This window comes from Neoarius graeffei, chromosome 13, assembly GCF_027579695.1.
Source record: "Neoarius graeffei isolate fNeoGra1 chromosome 13, fNeoGra1.pri, whole genome shotgun sequence".
NCBI classification, from domain to species: Eukaryota; Metazoa; Chordata; class Actinopteri; order Siluriformes; family Ariidae; genus Neoarius; species Neoarius graeffei.
This window is the reverse complement of record NC_083581.1, coordinates 58,554,860-58,576,617: the sequence shown is the minus strand read 5'-3', so window position 1 is coordinate 58,576,617 and position 21,758 is coordinate 58,554,860. Positions and strand designations below refer to the sequence as shown.

The 21,758-nt window shown below is 43.8% G+C and overlaps 1 protein-coding gene across 1 annotated transcript; it reads left to right on the top strand.

The window, feature by feature from the left end:
• The first annotated feature begins 2,385 nt into the window (after nt 1-2,385).
• On the top strand, nt 2,386-13,645 carry lrrc23 (leucine rich repeat containing 23). The gene is made up of 10 exons (XM_060936674.1): nt 2,386-2,464; nt 4,791-4,912; nt 6,150-6,339; nt 6,496-6,668; nt 8,670-8,779; nt 10,532-10,794; nt 11,118-11,248; nt 11,336-11,472; nt 13,227-13,431; nt 13,575-13,645. Exons 1-10 carry the CDS (start codon nt 2,386-2,388, stop codon nt 13,608-13,610), a joined length of 1,446 nt encoding a protein of 481 aa, XP_060792657.1. The 3' UTR covers nt 13,611-13,645.
• The last annotated feature ends 8,113 nt before the right edge of the window (nt 13,646-21,758 follow it).

Sequence of the window (21,758 nt, the reverse complement as noted above, 5' to 3'; positions counted from 1 at the left end):
CGACAGTCCATAATTATCGACACCTTTTCATATTTACCAATAAAAAACAATTTTACAAAGGTGATTTTCAGTTACAGCAGTTATTATTGGTTGATATTATCATCAACCAGAAGATCCCCATCAGCCTTTAATCTTTTCATGTAATGACACAGCTTGTTACCTGAGATGGAATTTTATTTTTTTTACCACAATCAGCAATTTGAGGAAAACCCGGACTTTATCATCACAGGTAAGCATGGTGGAAAGAACATGGATATGTTTTTACTTATCAAATTCACTAATATTTCATGATATCCTTGTCGAGGCCTACTTTGTTTCTTACTCTTTCATTTGACAGTCGCCATTTTGTGTCTAAAGGCGCATTTGAGAAGTCACATCTCCATAATAGTGATCGCTTTCACTGGTGTCCACCATTATTGACACCCTGTGGAATTAAGTGACATTTACAACTGTTATGGATCGATCTTTGTGTAACATTTTTGAAGTAGGTGAAATACTTTAAAAAAATAAATGTTGTGATTTATAATATATATTTTTTCTGATTCATAAAGAATGGAATGTTTATCATGGATTATTATGACCAGTTCAGGTTAAGAGCCTCAGCAGGTGCAATAATGTCTGAGTGGCACAGGCTGGAGGTTGGAATAATCACAGGCTGTACCATCTCAGTAGCCTTGTTTCCCTTGGCAATGAACATGATTATGAAGTCAGCTAAGCCAGAGTGTCGAGGCCCCGGGACCCAGTCAGGGATCCGACAGCCACCAATCAGGGCTTTCATGGATGACCTGACAGTCACTATGGAGTCTGTGCCAGGATGCAGATGGATCCTCCAAGGGCTAGAGAAGCTAATCAAGTGGGCTCGGATGAGTTTCAAACCAGCCAAATCCAGATCACTAGTGGTGAAGAAGGAAAAGGTCACCGAAAGGTTGCGATTCAAGATTGAGGGGACATTAATACCAACAATCATGGAGAAGCCTGTGAAGAATTTGGGCAAGGTGTTCGACAGCAGTCTCAAGGACTCCACATCTGTTCAGTCAACCTGCCAGGAACTGGACAGCTGGCTAAGATCTGTTGACAAATCTGGGCTACCAGACAAGTTTAAAGCTTGGATATACCAGCATGGTATCTTGCCAAGGATACTCTGGCCACTCCTTGTCTACAAGGTCCCCATATCCACTGTGGAGACCTTGGAGAGGAAGGTTAGTACCTGTCTCCGGAGATGGTTGGGATTGCCCAGAAGTCTCAGCAACATCGCCCTCTATGGTAACACCACAAAGCTCTGGTTGCCCCTGAAGTCCTTGGAAGAGGAGTTCAAGGTTATATGGGCAAGGGAGGTGCTGATGTACAGGGACTCAAGAGACCCAAAGATGGCCCAGGCAGGAGTGGTGGTGAGGACTGGGAGGAAGTAGAGTGCCCAGGTTGTGGTGCTGGATGCAAAGTCCCGGCTGCGCCATAAAGATCTGGTGGTGGCGCATGGCAGAGCGGGCTTGGGATTGTTCCCAATGCCTCGGCACAAGGAGGGCAAGGGGAAGGAGAGGTGGAGGCAGATTCAGGAGGAAGTGAGGGCTGCAGTGGAGGAAGGAAGATCAAGCAGAGCCACTGGCTTAAGGCAACAGGGGGTATGGATGTGGCGGGAGCAAGCCATGGACTGGAAAGTCACCTGGTCGGACCTCTGGCAGGCTGAGCCACACCGCATCACCTTCCTGATTCGGGCAGTGTATGATGTCCTGCCTAGCCTGGCAAACCTCTTCACCTGGGGCAAGGTGGAGACCCCAAACTGCTCACTGTGCTCAGGAAAAGGGACATTGGAACATATCCTGAGCACCTGCCCAACAGCACTCGGCCAGGGTCGATACACCTGGCGCCATAATCAGGTGCTGAAACCCATTGCAGAAGCCATCAGCAAGGGGATCAGCAGCTGCAGCTGGGTGTGCAACATAACACGAGCAATTGCATTTGTCAAGGCAGGAGAGAAGCCGAGGGCTGGACACAAGATGGCGGCAGCAGGGATCCTGGCTACGGCCCATGACTGGCAGTTGTCAGTGGACCTGGAGAAGCAGCTGAGATTTCCACAGCACATTGTTGGCTCCACCCTGAGGCCAGATATCCTTCTGGTCTCAGACAGCACCAAGAACGTCATCATCATGGAGCTGACGGTGCCATGGGAGGACCGCCTGGGGGAGGCCCATGAAAGGAAGAAGACCAAATATGAACATCTGGTGGCAGACTGTTGAGAGGAGGACTGAAAGGCGAGGTGTATGCCCATTGAACTAGAGGATTTGTGGGCCACTCACTCCACAAAGCACTCAGTGTACTGGGCATCACAGGAGGAGCAAGGAGCAGAGCCATCAAGAACATCACCGAAGCAGCTGAGAAAGCCTCGAGATGGCTCTGGGTAAAGAGAGAAGGTCCATGGGGACAAGTGAATGCCACCTGAACACACACTGCGGCCTGATCAACCGTGGTGGGGTCACCTGGGTGAGGGTGTCTGATGTTGAAAGACCCGAAACACCCGAGGACCCCAGGTTACATCACTGATGATGTGTTCAGATGCACCAGTAGGTGTATTTAAGAACTACTGAGTATTTGGAATCCTATTGTAATAAATATAATTAGACCAGATTTAAATTCCTAGCATATATAAAATTACATGCGTGAAATATTCAGATTTTTCTATTCCATTCAGAAAATATTTTTTTGCAGTTTGTTGTAAATTTCTACCACATATTACAATATCAGTAGACATTTTATATTTTGGTTTGAGGAACGACATGTGACCTTTGACCTGGATTTTCATGTGGTTACAATGTCAATTGCCTGTTGACATTTATTGGTAAACTACAAAACTAGAAATTAATACAAACAACAAATGATTCACAAAACGTGATCTACGAAAATACTTAGATTCTTCCAGATTCTCTGAATCTTTTGATGATATTATGCACTGTAGATGATGATATGTTCAAACTCTTTGCAATTTTACACTGTCGAACTCCTTTCTGATATTGCTCCACTATTTGTCGGCGCAGAATTAGGGGGATTGGTGATCCTCTTCCCATCTTTACTTCTGAGAGCCGCTGCCACTCCAAGATGCTCTTTTTATACCCAGTCATGTTAATGACCTATTGCCAATTGACCTAATGAGTTGCAATTTGGTCCTCCAGCTGTTCCTTTTTTGTACCTTTAACTTTTCCAGCCTCTTATTGCCCCTGTCCCAACTTTTTTGAGATGTGTTGCTGTCATGAAATTTCAAATGAGACAATATTTGGCATGAAATTTCAAAATGTCTCACTTTTGACATTTGATATGTTGTCTATGTTCTATTGTGAATACAAGATCAGTTTTTGAGATTTGTAAATTATTGCATTCTGTTTTTATTTACAATTTGTACTTTGTCCCAACTATTTTGGAATCGGGGTTGTATAAAGATATTTTGTACTAAATATAAGTCTATGTAAAACAAAATTTAAATAAAAACTGTTAAATGAATAAAAAAAATACCGCATTTATTATTATTATTATTATTATTATTATTATTATTATTATTATTATTAATTTTAATTTTAAAAATGTAAATAAATAATCATCAAGATGTCGATAATTGTGGAACGGTGTCGATAACAGTGGATAAAGATGTCGATGATTGTGGAATGGTGTCGATAACTGCGGACAAAGGTGTCGACGATTGTGGAACGGTGTCGATAACTGTGGACAAAGATGTCGATGATTGTGGAACGGTGTCGATAACTGTGGACAAAGGTGTCGATGATTGTGGAACGGTGTCGATAACTGTGGACAAAGGTGTTGATAATTGTGGAACAATGTCACATGATTTGATATGCTAAGTAATCGGGAATCAACTCATTTTTTTCCAGTGGAAGTTTGAGTAATTATTCATGCACAATTTACATATTGAAAGTGTTTTCTACTTTTGCAACGGCCAAAAGATCGTTAAGGTGTTGATAATTGTAGCCGCCGCTCTAATATGATTATAAACATTTTTCTTCAGCACTGCGATGGACTGGCATCCCCCATCGTGTGCTGTATTTAGTTTTATTGATGGCGGAAATCCAAAAGCTGTCCCAAATCAGTTTAATAAACTGATTTGGGACAGCTTTTATTACTATTAGTAAACTGGGCGTGGTTAATCTGTAAGTGAGCATGCGCAGACTGCGAATTTCCTTTTTGCAGGGTGACAAGGAAACTCATGAATATTCACGAGCAAAGTGAATCCCTAAATGTTTCATTGCGTTATTTTGACTTGGGAACCCAATCTCGGAAAACACGTATATGGTAATAAGCTTAGGGTTTGGAGTTGGAGGTCAAGAAAAGCGATCCAGTTTGGATACTGATTTTTTTTTTCGTCAAAAAAACGCGGTGAATCAAAAGGAATTCTTCGACCAATCAAGTAGTACGTTCCTCATTCGCCAGCCAATCAAGTAGCACGTTCCTCATTCACCAGCCAATCACGTCGCTTTTAGCTTACCCGTGCCGCACTGAAAAAAAAAGGAATTTTGCGCGTGCGCGCAGACTTGTCTTGGGAAGGGTTCTGTTACCATAGTAACCACTGTATACGACTTGACGAGCAAGAGAGAAACGGCCATCAAAATAATTAATTTAAAACAGGTAAAACACCAGCACAAAATGAAAAACTTTGGAAATATCTGACAAATATGTTTTTAATAATAATAAAACATTCGATGTATTCATTACAACTTTAGAGCTCAGCTGATTGGTCAAACGAGTCAGTTATTAATATGATAATCTGGCTGTCATGTGTTTATGAACAGATCGTTGGTGTTTTAATAAAGTCTGGTTAGAGAAGATGTCAGCATCTGTTGAAGATGATGCGTCCCTCTTGGATGAGGAGGAAAAGCAGGAGGAAGAAGACCCAGTGTCGAAACAGCCCGAGGTAAAAAACCAGAGTTCATCATGATGATGGCCTTAATGTTTATCATTAATGTTAAGCGAATTCAAAAGACAGGACTGACATGATGCCACTTCATTTACATCCCACTTCAGAATTATTGGAATATTCTATGAAAATTGTTCTTAATTTCATAATTATTGGGCAATATATATGGCCATTTCAAGAATCAGAATCAGAATTCCTTAATTGTCATTACATAGAGCACAACAAAACTGGTTAGCAGTTCTAACGGTGCATTGAGACAACAAAGCAAGAAGGAAGAATGAATATTTTATATATATGGTGGCACGGACTCTAAATTGACCGTAGGTGTGAATGTGAGTGTGAATGGTTGTCTGTGTCTATGTGTCAGCCCTGTGATGACCTGGCGACTTGTCCAGGGTGTACCCCACCTTTCGCCCGTAGTCAGCTGGGATAGGCTCCAGCTGGCCTGCGACCCTGTAGAACAGGATAAAGTGGCTAGAGATAATGAGATGAGATGAGATGAGATATGGTGGCATGGTGGTGTAGTGGTTAGCACTATCGCCTCACAGCAAGAAGGTTCTGGGTTCGAGCCCAGCAGCCGATGAGGGCCTTTCCGTGTGGAGTTTGCATGTTCTCCCCGTGTCTGCATGGGTTTCCTCCGGGTGCTCCGGTTTCCCCCACAGTCCAAAGACATGCAGGTTAGGCTAATTGGTGGCTCTAAATTGATTGTACGTGTGAATGTGAGTGTGAATGGTTGTGTGTCTCTATGTATCGGCCCTGTGATGACCTGGCGACTTGTCCAGGTTGTATCCCGCCTTTCGCCCATAGTCAGCTGAGATAGGCTCTAGCTTGCCCGCGACCCTGCACAGGATAAGTGGTTACAGATAATGGATGGATGGAGTAGGCAACTGATTAGCAGCTGAGATGTTGCATTACTGAGTTGCATTGCAAAAGAATGAGGTAGAGTAGGTAGATATACACATTCAGAGTGCAGTCAGCAGTGTTCAGTTCATGTATGGCTGTGGGGTGGAAGCTGTTTTTAAGTCTGTTTGTACGAGATTTGATGGAGCTGAAACATTTTCCAGAGGGCAGCGGTTTAAATAGATGATGTCCAGGGTGAGAAGGGTCTTTCAGTGTATTGGCTACTCTCTGCTGAGACAGTGGGAGGAGAAAATGTCCTCCAGGGAAGGAAGTGCACAGCCAGTGATCTTCTGTGTGGTGTTGATGACCCTCTGAAGGGCCTTGCTGTCCGCAGCTGAGCAACTGGCATACCACGTGGAGATGCAGTAAGCCAGCACACTCTCAAAGCAACTTCTCCTCCAGGTTGTTTTTCCTGAGGATTCTCAGGAAGTGGAGTCGCTGCTGGGCCTTCTTGACCACTGCGGTGGTGTTGGTGGACCAAGAGAGGTCCTCAATGATGTGTGTGCCCAGGAACTTGAAGTCAGGTACCCTTTCCATGCATTCCCCGTAGGGTAAGAGCGGTTCTGGGTCTGCCTTGTTTTTCCAAAAGTCGATAATGAGTTCCTTTGTTTTTTGACATATTCAGGATGAGGTTATTGTCTGAACACCACACTGCTCGTCTTTGGGCTTCTTCCCTGTAGGCTGTCTTGTTTCCTCCGGAGATGAGACTAACCACAGTGGTGTCGTCCACAAACTTAATAATGGTGTTTTGTGGAGTGGATGGGGTACTGCCATATGTGTAGAGGGTATAGAGGAGGGGACTCAGTACACAGCCCTGTGGAGCACCAGTGCTGAGTGTGAGAGTGCGGGAGAGGTGTGGGTCTATTCTAGCAGACTGGGGGCGGTTGGTCAGAAAGTCCTTGATCCAGTGACAGATGGGTTGATAGAGTCCTAAGTCAGTGAGTTTGGTGACCAGTCTGCTCGGGTGATTGTGTTGAAAGCAGAGCTTAAGTCCATGAACAGCGTCCTCACATAGCTCCCCTGATGTTCAAGGTGGGACACTGCATTACGAAGAGCCGTAGCAATGACATCTTCTGTAGACCCATTTGCTCTGTAAGCAAATTGGTGTGGCTCGAGAGTGTGTGGGAGGCTGGCTTTGATGTGCTGCTAGACCAGCCTCTCAAAACACTTTGTGATGACCGGAGTGAGTGCAATTGGGCAACTGATGACTGCTTTTTTTGGCAGGGGGATTACTGCAGCACACTTTAGGCATGGTGGAACAATGGATTTGGACAGGGACATGTTAAAGATTTTTATAAAGACCTCCGAAAGCTGGTTTGCACAGTCTTTCAGAACCCTTCCGGAACTGTATCTTTCCTTGGGTTCGTTGTTCTGAGCACACGCCTCACCTCATGTTCTTGCACAGTGAGGGTGTGGCTGCTGTTGTACGCTGATGGAGGTGTGATGGCTGCCTTAGCAGTATTCACCTCAAAATGACCAAAGAACCAGTTAAGCTTTTCTGCCAGTGAGGCATCACTGATGGTAGTCATGCTGTTGCTTTTGATGTCCAGTCATCCATCCATTATCTGTAACCGCTTATTCTGTGCAGGGTTGCGGGCAAGCTGGATCCTATCTGAGCTACAAATGGGGGGGGGGTTAGACCAAAACATTTTTTCTACCCCCTCCAAAATATGGAGATGATCTTTCTATATTTGGCCAACTGAAAAATGCTAACCCCACTGTACATACCCTCTGAAGTTAATAACCCCTCCAAATAGTCAAAAATTGCCTTTTTCACTAATATAAGCATTCCTTAACGGAAATAACTCTTAAATATAACATCAAAAATCACAGTAATAACATTTATTTCTCACAAAAAGAGTTGTTAGAAACCCTCATTTTGTCTCTGTTTACGGGTTTGAATCAGAGTAACAAATTCTCCATAAAGTTTCAAGATATGCTTCTTTATATGTCTGGTGTGGATGGCGTACAAGTTACAAAATAACCAGTGCTCTTGAACAAGTTCTGCCAGCAACTGAGCAGCAGCATCCCTGGATCTCTGTGCTTGACCAGCACGCTTCGGCCGCAGCAGATAGAGCATATTCTGAATGATGTCCTTCCCTGTTGGAAGCATCCCTGAAGGGAACTCAGCCTGCTCTATGTACTCTACTACACCTAGTATCTTCTTAGCTTTTGACCGTGTTGCAACAGAAGCCATTATTTACCTGCAAGAATACAAATAATGACTATTTAATACATTGGGAGATATAATTCAGATATGAATCATTTGTGCATACTGGTTCTTAAAACTAAATTAGTAACCTTAAGTAATGATCCTCTGTGCTTAAAAATAGTTCATATTTGAGGTAATCCTGAAGAGTGTGACATTCATCAATAACTTTAAAACTTGCTGAAAAAGAGCAGAATTATCATATGTTTAATTTACTTGAATGTAAGGTTACTTACCACTAAGCTTATTACCTTAAAATAATGATCATCTGCACTGAAAATGTTGTAGTCGTACCTAGTGGCATATCTGAAGAGGTTCGCATTCATCGATAACTTTTTAAAACACATTAAAAAAAGCAGCATTCTAATATCAAACAGCACTATAATGTATTTTGTCATATTGTAAGAATGGAAACTTTCAGAGGGTATGTACAGGGGGGTTAGCAAGGTTCAATTTAATAAAATTTGACATTTTCCCACATAGATGGACCATCTCCATATTTCTAGGGGGGTAAAACATGGAAAAGTCAAAATTCTTAAAATAACAACCCCCCCACTACAAACATTTTAACATATTTCTGTTGAATTTTAGTTGACTACGAACATTTTAACATATTTCTGCTTTTCCTTGTTTTCATGCTGTCAGATTGAACCCTGCCCATTAACACAGGACATAATAGGACCAAACCTTTCCTTATTGTGCCGGATAGGTGATGGGCTTTCTCATGCATTTATCAAACTTGACTTACAGAACAGGTATTTTTTTTCTTAGAGAGTAAGCAACACTGAAGTGAATGTGAATAGCACAATGTTGCTCAGTAGTATTTTTTTTTATTTGGCATACTTGTACAACCCCGATTCCAAAAAAGTTGGGACAAAGTACAAGTTGTAAATAAAAACGGAATGCAATGATGTGGAAGTTTCAAAATTCCATATTTTATTCAGAACATAGATGACATATCAAATGTTTAAACTGAGAAAATGTATCATTTAAAGAGAAAAATTAGGTGATTTTAAATTTCATGACAACACCACATCTCAAAAAAGTTGGGACAAGGCCATGTTTCCCACTGTGAGACATCCCCTTTTCTCTTTACAACAGTCTGTAAACGTCTGGGGACTGAGGAGACAAGTTGCTCAAGTTTAGGGATAGGAATGTTAACCCATTCTTGTCTAATGTAGGATTCTAGTTGCTCAACTGTCTTAGGTCTTTTTTGTCGGATCTTCTGTTTTATGATGCGCCAAATGTTTTCTATGGGTGAAAGATCTGGACTGCAGGCTGGCCAGTTCAGTACCCGGACCCTTCTTCTACGCAGCCATGATGCTGTAATTGATGCAGTATGTGGTTTGGCATTGTCATGTTGGAAAATGCAAGGTCTTCCCTGAAAGAGACGTCGTCTGGATGGGAGCATATGTTGCTCTAGAACCTGGATATACCTTTCAGCATTGATGGTGTCTTTCCAGATGTGTAAGCTGCCCATGCCACACGCACTAATGCAACCCCATACCATCAGAGATGCAGGCTTCTGAACTGAGCGCTGATAACAACTTGGGTCGTCCTTCTCCTCTTTAGTCCGAATGACACGGCGTCCCTGATTTCCATAAAGAACTTCAAATTTTGATTCGTCTGACCACAGAACAGTTTTCCACTTTGCCACAGTCCATTTTAAATGAGCCTTGGCCCAGAGAAGACGTCTGCGCTTCTGGATCATGTTTAGATACGGCTTCTTCTTTGAACTATAGAGTTTTAGCTGGCAACAGCGGATGGCACGGTGAATTGTGTTCACAGATAATGTTCTCTGGAAATATTCCTGAGCCCATTTTGTGATTTCCAATACAGAAGCATGCCTGTATGTGATGCAGTGCCGTCTAAGGGCCCGAAGATCACGGGCACCCAGTATGGTTTTCCGGCCTTGACCCTTACGCACAGAGATTCTTCCAGATTCTCTGAATCTTTTGATGATATTATGCACTGTAGATGATGATATGTTCAAACTCTTTGCAATTTTACACTGTCGAACTCCTTTCTGATATTGCTCCACTATTTGTCGGCGCAGAATTAGGGGGATTGGTGATCCTCTTCCCATCTTTACTTCTGAGAGCCGCTGCCACTCCAAGATGCTCTTTTCATACCCAGTCATGTTAATGACCTATTGCCAATTGACCTAATGAGTTGCAATTTGGTCCTCCAGCTGTTCCTTTTTTGTACCTTTAACTTTTCCAGCCTCTTATTGCCCCTGTCCCAACTTTTTTGAGATGTGTTGCTGTCATGAAATTTCAAATGAGGCAATATTTGGCATGAAATTTCAAAATGTCTCACTTTCGACATTTGATATGTTGTCTATGCTCTATTGTGAATACAATATCAGTTTTTGAGATTTGTAAATTATTGCATTTCGTTTTTATTTACAATTTGTACTTTGTCCCAACTTTTTTGGAATCGGGGTTGTATTTTAGAGATAAACAAATACACTTAACTACCTATTGTCTTCATCACTGCTTAATCAGGAATCTAGGGGATATTGCCATATTGAGTTCATTTGTCCATCTGCGTTTCCTGGACATCTCCTCCAACTATCTGACAGACCTTTCTCCGCTGGCTGCTTTGACCGAGCTGCTTTGGCTAAAGGCAGATGCCAATCGGGTTCAGAGTGTTCGAGGTCAGCCACTCAGCCAGCTTCCTTACCTGCAGTGGCTCAACCTCATGTCCAATCGTTTGAATGAGATGGAAGGCCTCGATGGGCCTGCACTGGAAAGCCTTAATCTTACAGGTTAGTGGCATCCCTTTGAGCAGTACAGAAGTCTGCTTTTGGTTTGCGTTTGATCGATGTGCTAGGATATTGGAACGATGGTATACAGTGATAAGGAAATCATACATATGTATACTGTTGATGCTATCGCTATTGTTACACAGGGCCCCTATAATTTTGCTTTAAATATGCTGTCCAATTTTTAAACCAAGGTAGTCAGTCAATATTTTGCCAAATACCTATGATATTAGAATACAGTTAAATAGTTATCATACTATATTTTCATAAGCATTTCTGAATTCGCTGAACTACAGAGAGATGATGAGGATGATCACGTTTTTCAGGTAATGCCATTCAAATGGTGTCTGGCCTTGATTATGAGAAGCTGACCAATCTAGTGTCTCTTGAGTTGAGAGAAAACCATTTAGAAACTACAGATGGTATTTACCTCCCCAACCTGCGTCGTCTTTACCTGGTAAGATGGTCATATTAAATGTCTGATTAATGTCAAAAGAAGTTCATATCTATTGTTGTACTCTAAACATCTTCTGCAACTTTCTAGGCCCAGAATAAAATAAAACGTTTGGAAGGACTGGAAAAACTGGAGCACCTAATAATCCTTCACCTTAGAGACAACCAGCTAGAGACACTTGATGGACTCAGTCCCAGTATGAAATCTCTGCAGTATCTTAATGTCAGGTATGTGAGAGGCAGTGTGCTGTAGTACAGTGTAATAACATGAAAATTAAATACGTTAATTATGCAGTCAAGTGCAAAAGTTTACATGCCTTTAGGACAAATTAAAAAAAAAAGAGATATTTCATGGTTTTACTGATGTTCCCTTAATTAACAAAAATGTTCAAGTTTTGTATGTTGATTAATATTACACATGACAAATCAGATCAGTATAAATGTTTGCATCTTCCTTTCTAAATGTTATATAAATATTCTTTATGCTCTCAGCCTCTTGACATATCCTCTCAACTGCTTTTCCTTCAAACATATCTGTTCTAACCCTGCCAGATATCATACACCACCTTCTTTAAATCATATTTGGAGATCAAGAAGGTCACAACATTGGCTTTTGCAATTTTTTTTTTTTAAACAAAATTTTCCGACTCTCACCTATGGTAATGCTTTGGGTAATGACCGAAAGAACAAGATTGCGGATACAAGCGGCCGAAATGAGTTTCCTTCGCAGGGTGGCTGGGCGCTCCCTTAGAGAGGGTGAGAAGCACAGTCACTCGGGAGGAGCTCGGAGTAGAGCCGCTGCTCCTCCACATCGAGAGGAATCAGCTGAGGTGGCTCGGGCATCTCTTTCGGATGCCTCCCTGACGCCTCCCTGGGGAGGTGTTCTAGGCATGTCCCCCCGGGAGGAGGCCCCGGGGAAGACCCAGGACACGCTGGAGGGACTATGTCTCTCGGCTGGCCTGGGAACGCCTCGGTGTTCTTCCCGAGGAGCTGGCCGAGGTGTCTGGGGAGAGGGAAGTTTGGGCTTCCATACTCAGACTGCTGCCTCCGCGACCCGGCCCTGGATAAGCGGATGAAGATGAGACGAGACAAAATTTTCAGCGTATTTTACCTTCAGTTTTGGATTGTTATCTTATAACAGGATTATTCTGTAGCAGGATGCACCCACAGTTCATTTTTTTTAAGTATTCTCTTTTTTCATCTCATCTCATTATCTCTAGCCGCTTTATCCTGTTCTACAGGGTCGCAGGCAAGCTGGAGCCTATCCCAGCTGACTACGGGCGAAAGGCGGGGTACACCCTGGACAAGTCGCCAGGTCATCACAGGGCTGACACATAGACACAGACAACCATTCACACTCACATTCACACCTACGGTCAATTTAGAGTCACCAGTTAACCTAACCTGCATGTCTTTGGACTGTGGGGGAAACCGGAGCACCCGGAGGAAACCCACGCGGACACGGGGAGAACATGCAAACTCTACACAGAAAGGCCCTCGCCGGCCACGGGGCTCGAACCCGGACCTTCTTGCTGTGAAGCGACAGTGCTAACCACTACACCACCGTGCCGCCCTCTTTTTTTATGTAGATCATATTTCATGGTTTCCAGAAACCATGCGGGATCCAAACTTTTCCACTCAGCTGTAATTGAATGTGTGGTCAGTGATTTTTAATTCAGAAATGTTTTTATAATATTTGGCAAAATTTCTTCTCACATTCTAGTAGAAATACAAAGAAATACTCAGAAGAGAAACTCCAGTTTCTGTAGCTGTTCCAGGTTCTATAAATGTGAGAGGAAAAATTAATGATGGTCCAAAGCTAAACCAATGAATACTTAAATCTAAATGTGAGAGCTCGATCATGACCCCTTATGTGAAATCAGTTTACCTGCTTTACTGTAAGTGTCTTCAACAAAACTTGTTTAGCCTGTATACTCTGTCAACCTATTTCCTCCTATTCCTTCTCACTATCCCCCCCAAAGAGGAAACCTAGTATCTTCCCAGGATGCATTACAAAGCCTGATGGGTGTTGGTCACACACTGCGAACCCTGGTGTTGGCAAACAATCCACTGGCAGAGACAGACGATTACCGGCTCATTGTTATCTCACGTCTCCCTCGTCTTGAAAGACTAGACAAGGCTCCTATCTCTCCTGTGGAGCAGATTGAGGCTGAAGAAAGACTCAGGGTATGAACCTTTTCTACTCTAGTAGTAATTATTTTCGTAGTGGTGTAATGCACAGTATATGAATATCAGAGATAATTAGGTATCATCATATGAGTGACAGTAAAGTTCAAATCATTTCATCATTGTATCTTTTCTTATTTCAGGAATTACAAAACTTCACAGAGCAAGAAGAAACTTAAACAGGACTAGAGGGAGAAAAGCTGCATTCATTTGTCTGCAGTCCTGTTGCGTAAGAAGATGTGCATGGTTCAGTATACACTGTGTGCACAATTATTAGGCAAGTTGTATTCCTGATGATTAATTTTATCGTTGAACAAATACAGTGCTCTCAGTCAATCCAAATTGTTAATAAACCTAAAACCAGAATGATTAACAAAGGAAAGGGGAGTTTAGGCCTTCTCAGGGGAATATATAAGTGTGCAGAATTATTAGGCAACATTTAGTGTGCAGAATTATTATGCAACTAAATGAAAAGCTTAAAGTTTCCCATCTCACTTGTTTATTTTAATTTTCAGTGTAACAAATAAACAACTCAGAATTAACAAATAAACACTTCTAGCATTTCAAAAATATTCAGTGACCAATATAGCCACCCTTCTTTTCAATAACTGCCATGAGCCTTCCATCCAGTCTGTTAGTTTTTTGATTTGTTGACGATCAACTTTTTGTGCAGGAGCAACCATGGCCTCCCAAATGCTATTCAGAGTGGTGTATTGTCTTCCCTCGCTGTAAATCTCATGCTTAAGAAGGGGCCACAAGTACTCAATAGGGTTTAAGTCAGGTGAGGAAGGGGGCCATGTCATTACTTTGTCATCTTTAGGGCCTTTGCGGGCTCGCCAAGCAGTGGAGTACTTGGGTGCATGTGATGGTGCATTGTTCTGCATAACAATCATGGCCTTCTTGAATGATGCAGACTTCTTCCCATACCACTGCTTGAAGAATGTATCTTTTAGAAACTGGCAGTAGGTTTGGGAGTTGATGTTAAGTCCATCTTCAACCTGAAATGGTCAAACTAGCTCATCCTTAATAATAGCAGCCCATGCCATTACCCCTCCACCACCTTGCTGGTGTCTGAGTCAAAGTGCCCTGTGTCCATTAGTTATCCAGCTATGGGCCCATCCATCTGGTCTATCCAGAGTCACTCTCATTTCATCCGTCCATAAAACCTTTGGAAAATCTGTCTTCAGATATTTCTTGGCCCAATCTTGACATTTCAACTTGTGAGTCTTGTTTAGTGGTGGTCGTGTTTCAGCCTTCCTTACCTTGGCCATGTCTCTGAGCACCGAACACCTTGTCCTTCTGGACACTCCAGGTCGGTTGCAGTTCTAGAATATTGTGGCACTGGAGGATAATGGGTTCCTGGTAGCTTCATGTTTAATCCTTCTCAAGTCTTTTGCGGTTAATTTGTGTCTTTTCTTCTCCACACATTTTTTGTGACCCTGTTGATTATTTGCAACAAAACATTTGATTGTTCTGTGCTCACATTTCTATAGCTTAGCTATTTCAAGAGTGCTGCATCCCTCTGATAGGCATTTTACAATTTTTGTCTTTTCAGTGTCTGTTAAATCTCTTTTTTGGCCCATTTTGCCTGAGATAAAGAAGCTGCCTAATAATTATGCACACCTTAATATAGGGTATTAATTACTTTAGGTCACACCCTCCCTCATTACACAAATAAATACAACCTGAGAATGCTTAAATCCAATTAGCATTCAAGTGTATCTAGCTTGCGGTTGGAAAACATGCATAGAAATAATGGTAGGGTCAGAGTACTCACTTGCCTAATAATTGTGCACACAGTGTATAGGTGATGAATTAAATCAATAATTTTTAAAGGTGCTGACTGCAAAGTTGAATTTTGGGCAAAATGTTCTATTGCTATTGCTGTTGGAGTTTTGAGATGTTTGGCTGCACACCCTGTATGCTATGTGTCAATGTTTTTTCGATATAAAATGCGTCCCACATTTTATGATTTCTGAGATTGCCCAAGCAAGCGAGCAGCAATACCATGTGGCCACCATGGGGCGTTTGACCTACTTTTAACCCAAACAAGTCGGCATGGGCAAACATAGTGAACTCCACTCTCCCGCCAGCTAAAAGCCAGCGGAAAAGAAAAGGAAAGCCTGCCTAGTGAGTGCAACTGCAAGATAGAGCAGGGTTAGATGATGTCATTTTTCTGGACAGATAACTAAATCATTCTAGCTAGTGTTTAGCTATCTTAGCCTTAAAATGGTCTTCAAGCGGGCAGAATGTGAAGTATGCACTTGGATACAATGAAACGATGATCAATCCAGCAGTCGGCACGACACATGGATTTTGTCATTCTAATGTCCTGCCTGTCCCTCTTCTTGGTGATAATATAATCAATTAGATGCCAATGTCTGGAGTGAAGGTGCATCCAAGATGTCTTGTTACGGGTAGGGAGTTGAAATAGAGTGTTGGTAATGAAAAGATCATGAGCAGTGCACGTTCTAAGGACTGGTAAGCCATTGCTGTTACACTTGCCAATGCTGTGTCTTCCGATGATCCCTTCCCAGATCTGGTGATCAGACCCCACTCTGACACTGAAGTCTCTGAGAACGAAGAGCATCTCTGACTGTGGGACTGCTGCATTGATGGCATCAAGTTCTTCATAGAATTTATCCTTGATGTCCTCTGAGTTAGTTATTGTGGGAGCATAAGCACTAATCAACGTTGCATTCTTCTTGCCTCCAAGTGGGAACTGAAGTGTCATCAGGCGATTGTTGATGCCCTCTGGGAGTTTGGTAAGTTTCTGGGCGAGGTGGGACTTTACAGCAAATCCAACACCTGCCTCTTGCCATTCAGTGCTGCTACGACCACTCCAGAAGAAGGTATAACCACCACTACGTTCCATGAGCTTGCCCTTGTCCACTAGACGTGCTTTGCTGAGGTCAGCCGTATAGCGAGCTAGTTCCCTGGTGACTAGTGCAGTTCTTCTCTCCAGCCTGTCTGCTTTGGTGTTATCCAGTAGAGTGCGCATGTTCCATGTGCCAATATTGAGTACCTTCACTATTTTTTATTTATTTTATTATTTGTTGTGGGCGGCCCGGTGGTGTAGTGGTTAGCACTGTCGCCTCACAGCAAGAAGGTCCGGGTTTGAGCCCCATGGCCGACGAGGGCCTTTCTGTGTGTAGTTTGCATGTTCTCCCCATGTTCGCGTGGGTTTCCTCTGGGTGCTCCGGTTTCCCCCACAGTCCAAAGACATGCAGGTTAGGTTAACTGGTGACTCTAAATTGACCGTAGGTGTGAATGTGAGTGTGAATGGTGGTCTGTGTCTATGTGTCAACCCTGTGATGACCTAGCGACTTGTCCAGGGTGTACCCCGCCTTTCGCCCGTAGTCAGCTGGGATAGGCTCCAGCTTGCCTGCGACCCTGTAGAACAGGATAAAGCGGCTAGAGATGATGAGAAGCGATGAGATTATTTGTTGGATTTTGACCAGTGATCCATGGGATCCCCGCCAGCCGCGGTGTGCTGGCCAGGGTGAGGTGAAGCAGGCTATGTTTGGGGCACCTTTTCTAGCCCCTTCCTCCATGGAGGTGAGCAGAGCGAATCCTAAACAGGGTTGCTTAGACACCCAGGGGGCTGCTGAATTCCACTGCCACTTCATTCCAGCAGACAGCGACCCTATGCCCTGGACCACCTGTGTGCAGGTTCGTAACTACAGCTTCCAGTGTTTCTGCACCTGCTGCTTCGCCACTTGCCCATCGCCACAGGACTTGACATTTGATTTTAAAGTCATAACTTGCGCATGACTTGGATGGGAGTGAGGGAGAGTTGCGCAGCCGTCATTCTCACGCTCTCGTCCCAACCTAACTGGGTCCAGGGGCAAGACAGAATCAGGACAGCTGGAGCTAAGTCAGGATGCAGTGGATGGCCAACAGTGTTCTATGTGTTGCACTGTGCCCTGATCGCGCTCCACAAATGCTTTGCTGGGTCCGCCTTCCTGCCCGTTGAACCACCAGGTGGTGGTCTCCTCCACGCAGTTTGCCGAGTCCAGTCTTCCGTCATAACCCTGACCAGGAGGAGCAAGGGATTGCTAGGGGTCCCAAATCCTAAATAGTTCAGGATGTCGGAGTGTCCCAAATCTGGTAGCTGATTTATTGTACACTTTTCAAGTGGAATAAATACATTTGTGGGTAAATTAAGAAGCCTTTATTTTTGTCACATGTACACTCAAGCACAGTGAATTTCCTCCTCTGCATATAACCCATCTGAAGCACACACACACACACACACACACACACACACACACACACACACACACACACACACACACACACACACAGAGCAGTGTGCAGAATAGATAAATACATTTGTGGGTAAATTATATGGTTCTGTGATGCCTGCATCTTTCAGCTTTTTGATGTAACATGATCTGTTGGTATAAAATAAATTTTTATTTTTTTCAGAGAGATTGTATTTTTGTCTTGATTTTCATTATTAACTATTGTGGCTCTGTTTCTTTGTTTGCCTGGCAATATGGCAGACACTGCGTGATAAATAAAAACCTGTGACATTGGTGAAAGGCCCCTATATACCTAATGTTTTGATCTTACAGAGAAAGCAAAAATAACACAAAAGGAGTAACAGAGAAAAGATGTATTCATCTTTTGTTTCACGGCTCTATTGGCGAATGTCAACCACAAATTACTGTACATACCTGTAGCTCAAAACTCTCTGAGGTCAAAGCAGTCATGATGTTTTCTGTGCGTTGCCATCTTGGTGTGATGCAGTTCCATAATTATGCTAATTAGTTAACGCTCCTCGCATTTGGCTATTTTCATAGGGCCATACTGTTGACCTCAAGAGGTAGGATATTCAGTCCCAAAACGGAGAAAGGCGACCCTCAGCACATCAGAATGATCACATTTCGTCTGCATGATATTGTTCTTGCGAGACATAGGGAAATAAAACATATTTTAAATTTCAGATGACTTTGCAGTCAGCACCTTTAAAGGTGTATTAGAGTTTTTTAAACAAGTTAATATTTTATTAAATTTTTTGACTGAGTTGTAACTTTTTAAAACTGTAACTTTGGAAGAAACCGGAGCAACCAGAGGAAACCCACACAGACACAGGGAGAACATACAAACTCCACACAGAAAGGGCCCCTGTCGGCCACTGGGCTCGAACCCAGAACCTTCTTGCTGTGAGGCGACAGTGCTAATTGCTACACCACCATGACACCCTTTGTTAACCATCTGAAAATAAACTAAGATCTATGTATATAATCTGTGTACAGTAACATTGGGCTACATCTATTATCCATCCATTAGCTGTAACCGCTTGTCCTGTACTACAGGGTTGCAGGCAAGCTGGAGCCTATCCCAGCTGACTATGGGCGATAGGCAGGGTACACCCTGGACAAGTCGCCAGATCATCGCAGGGCTGACACAGAGACAAACAACCATTCACACTCACATTCACACCTACGGTCAATTTAGAGCTACCAATTAACTTAACCTGCATGTCTTTGGACTGTGGGGGAAACCGGCGCACCCGGAGGAAACCCACACAGACACGGGGAGAACATGCAAACTCCACACAGAAAGGCCCTTGCTGGCCGCTGGGCTTGAACCCAGGACCTTCTTGCTGTGAGGCGACAGTGCTAACCACCGTGCCACCCACCCAGCAGGGAACTGTAAGTGCTAAAGAAGGCAACTGGAATCCAAGTTCAGTTGCCTTCTTTAGCACCTACGGTTTATGATGACCTGGATGACTGAGAACCTTCACAGACATAATCCCTCAGTGACGAAGAGAAAATTACTAGCAGTCGTCACACTGACGAATGTATTTGTCATCATTATCATAAGTCATCTTTTTTAGAAATCCCTTTCTAGAAAAGCCAGAGTGTAAACAATGAGCATGTGCTTGTGACCAATAAAAATCAACGACACATAATGACCAAATGGGTGCCAAGCTTTTGACCAACCGCAGTGCATCTTCAGTGGCCTGGTGTGGTGTTGTAATTATCTCTGCGTGAACCAAACAATGGTGTAGTAATGTGTCATGCGATATACGAACCATGAATACACTTCTCTTTGTATTCATGTGTGGGTTAAGGTTAGTTCCTTCATATAGTTCCAGCGGTACCATCCATCCATCATCTGTAGCCGCTTATCCTGTTCTACAGGGTCGCAGGCGAGCTGGAGTCTATCCCAGCTGACTATGGGCGAGAGGCGGGGTACACCCTGGACAAGTCGCCAGGTTATCGCAGGGCTGACACAGAGACACAGACGTTATTCTGTGTTCGATTCATACATTAACGGAAAGATCGGATTCCTTCACTGTTGGTTGGTCGGTCCAAGACTGTTCTCAATTGTAAATCAAGTTTTGTGCTGAAGTTAAAGGTAATCCTAATACCTCATCTCATCTCATTATCTGTAGCCGCTTTATCCTGTTCTACAGGGTTGCAGGCAAGCTGGAGCCTATCCCAGCTGACTACGGGCAAAAGCCAGGGTACACCCTGGACAAGTCGCCAGGTCATCACAGAGCTGACACATAGACACAGACAACCATTCACACTCACATTCACACCTACGGTCAATTTAGAGTCACCAGTTAACCTAACCTGCATGTCTTTGGACTTTGGGGGAAACCGGAGCACCCGGAGGAAACCCACGCGGACACGGGGAGAACATGCAAACTCCGCACAGAAAGGCCCTTGTCGGCCATGGGGCTCGAACCCGGACCTCCTGGCTATGAGGCGACAGCGCTAACCACTACACCACCGTGCCGCCATCCTAATACCTCATTCTCATCTCATTATCTCTAGCTGCTTTATCCTGTTCTACAGGGTCGCAGGCAAGCTGGAGCCTATCCCAGCTGACTATGGGCGAAAGGCGGGGTACACCCTGGACAAGTCGCCAGGTCATCACAGGGCTGACACAGAGACAAACAACCATTCACACTCACATTCACACCTACGGTCAATTTAGAGTCACCAGTTAACTTAACCTGCATGTCTTTGGACTGTGGGGGAAACCGGAGCACCCGGAGGAAACCCATGCGGACACGGGGAGAACATGCAAACTCCGCACAGAAAGGCCCTCGCCGGCCACGGGGCTCGAACCCAGACCTTCTTGCTGTGAGGCGACAGTGCTAACCACTACATCACCGTGCCGCCATCCTAATACTTCATTCTCATCTCATTATCTCTAGCTGCTTTATCCTGTTCTACAGGGTCGCAGGCGAGCTGGAGCCTATCCCAGCTGACTATGGGCGAAAGGCAGGGTACACCCTGGACAAGTCGCCAGGTCATCACAGGGCTGACACAGAGACAAACAACCATTCACACTCACATTCACACCTACGGTCAATTTAGAGTCACCAGTTAACCTAAACTGCATGTCTTTAGACTGTGGGGGAAAACGGAGCACCCGGAGGAAACCCACGCGGACATGGGGAGAACATGCAAACTCCGCACAGAAAGGCCCTCGACGGCCATGGGTCTCGAACCCGGACCTTCTTGCTGTGAGGCGACAGCGCTAACCACTACACCACCATGCCGCCATCCTAATACCTATTTTGAATAATCTCATCTCATCTCATCTCATTATCTCTAGCCGCTTTATCCTTCTACAGGGTCGCAGGCAAGCTGGAGCCTATCCCAGCTGACTACGGGCGAAAGGCGGGGTACACCCTGGACAAGTTGCCAGGTCATCACAGGGCTGACAGAGACAAACAACCATTCACACTCACATTCACACCTACGGTCAATTTAGAGTCACCAGTTAACCTAAACTGCATGTCTTTAGACTGTGGGGGAAACCGGAGCACCCGGAGGAAACCCACGCGGACACGGGGAGAACATGCAAACTCTGCACAGAAAGGCCCTCGCCGGCCCCGGGGCTCAAACCCAGGACCTTCTTGCTGTGAGGCGACAGCGCTAACCACTACACCACCGTGCCGCCCCCATCCTAATACCTATTTTGAATAATTCCATACTAAAATAACCTTAAGTAAGCTCAAACTAAAGAGGTTTATTTTAGCTTGATGGTGCACAGGGGCCCCAAAATCAAGTCTTTCTTATTAGAAACTGGAGTGGAACCTAAATTTATGGAGAAGCCTAACTGTATCTGTACAAATATTTGAAATGTGCCAGTTTGGTTGGTATAAACCTGTATTAAATCCATTTTGATATGTCGGTAACGAAGAAAAAAATAACAAAAAGTGAAGAATACTTCTTCAGCTTGATTTTTCAAGGGAAAAAAGTAGACAATATTTTTCAGAACCCAGGGGTAACTCTATCTATCTATCTATCTATCTATCTATCTATCTATCTATCTATCTATCTATCTATCTA

Bases quoted from the DNA above. Each gene is read 5' to 3' on its own strand.
- lrrc23 (XM_060936674.1), top strand. From the start codon at position 2,386: ATGGCTCTGGGTAAAGAGAGAAGGTCCATGGGGACAAGTGAATGCCAC. The intron at 10,795-11,117 runs GTTAGTGGCATC...CACGTTTTTCAG, and splicing joins GGAAAGCCTTAATCTTACAG to GTAATGCCATTCAAATGGTG. The intron at 13,432-13,574 runs GTATGAACCTTT...TTCTTATTTCAG, and splicing joins AGGCTGAAGAAAGACTCAGG to GAATTACAAAACTTCACAGA.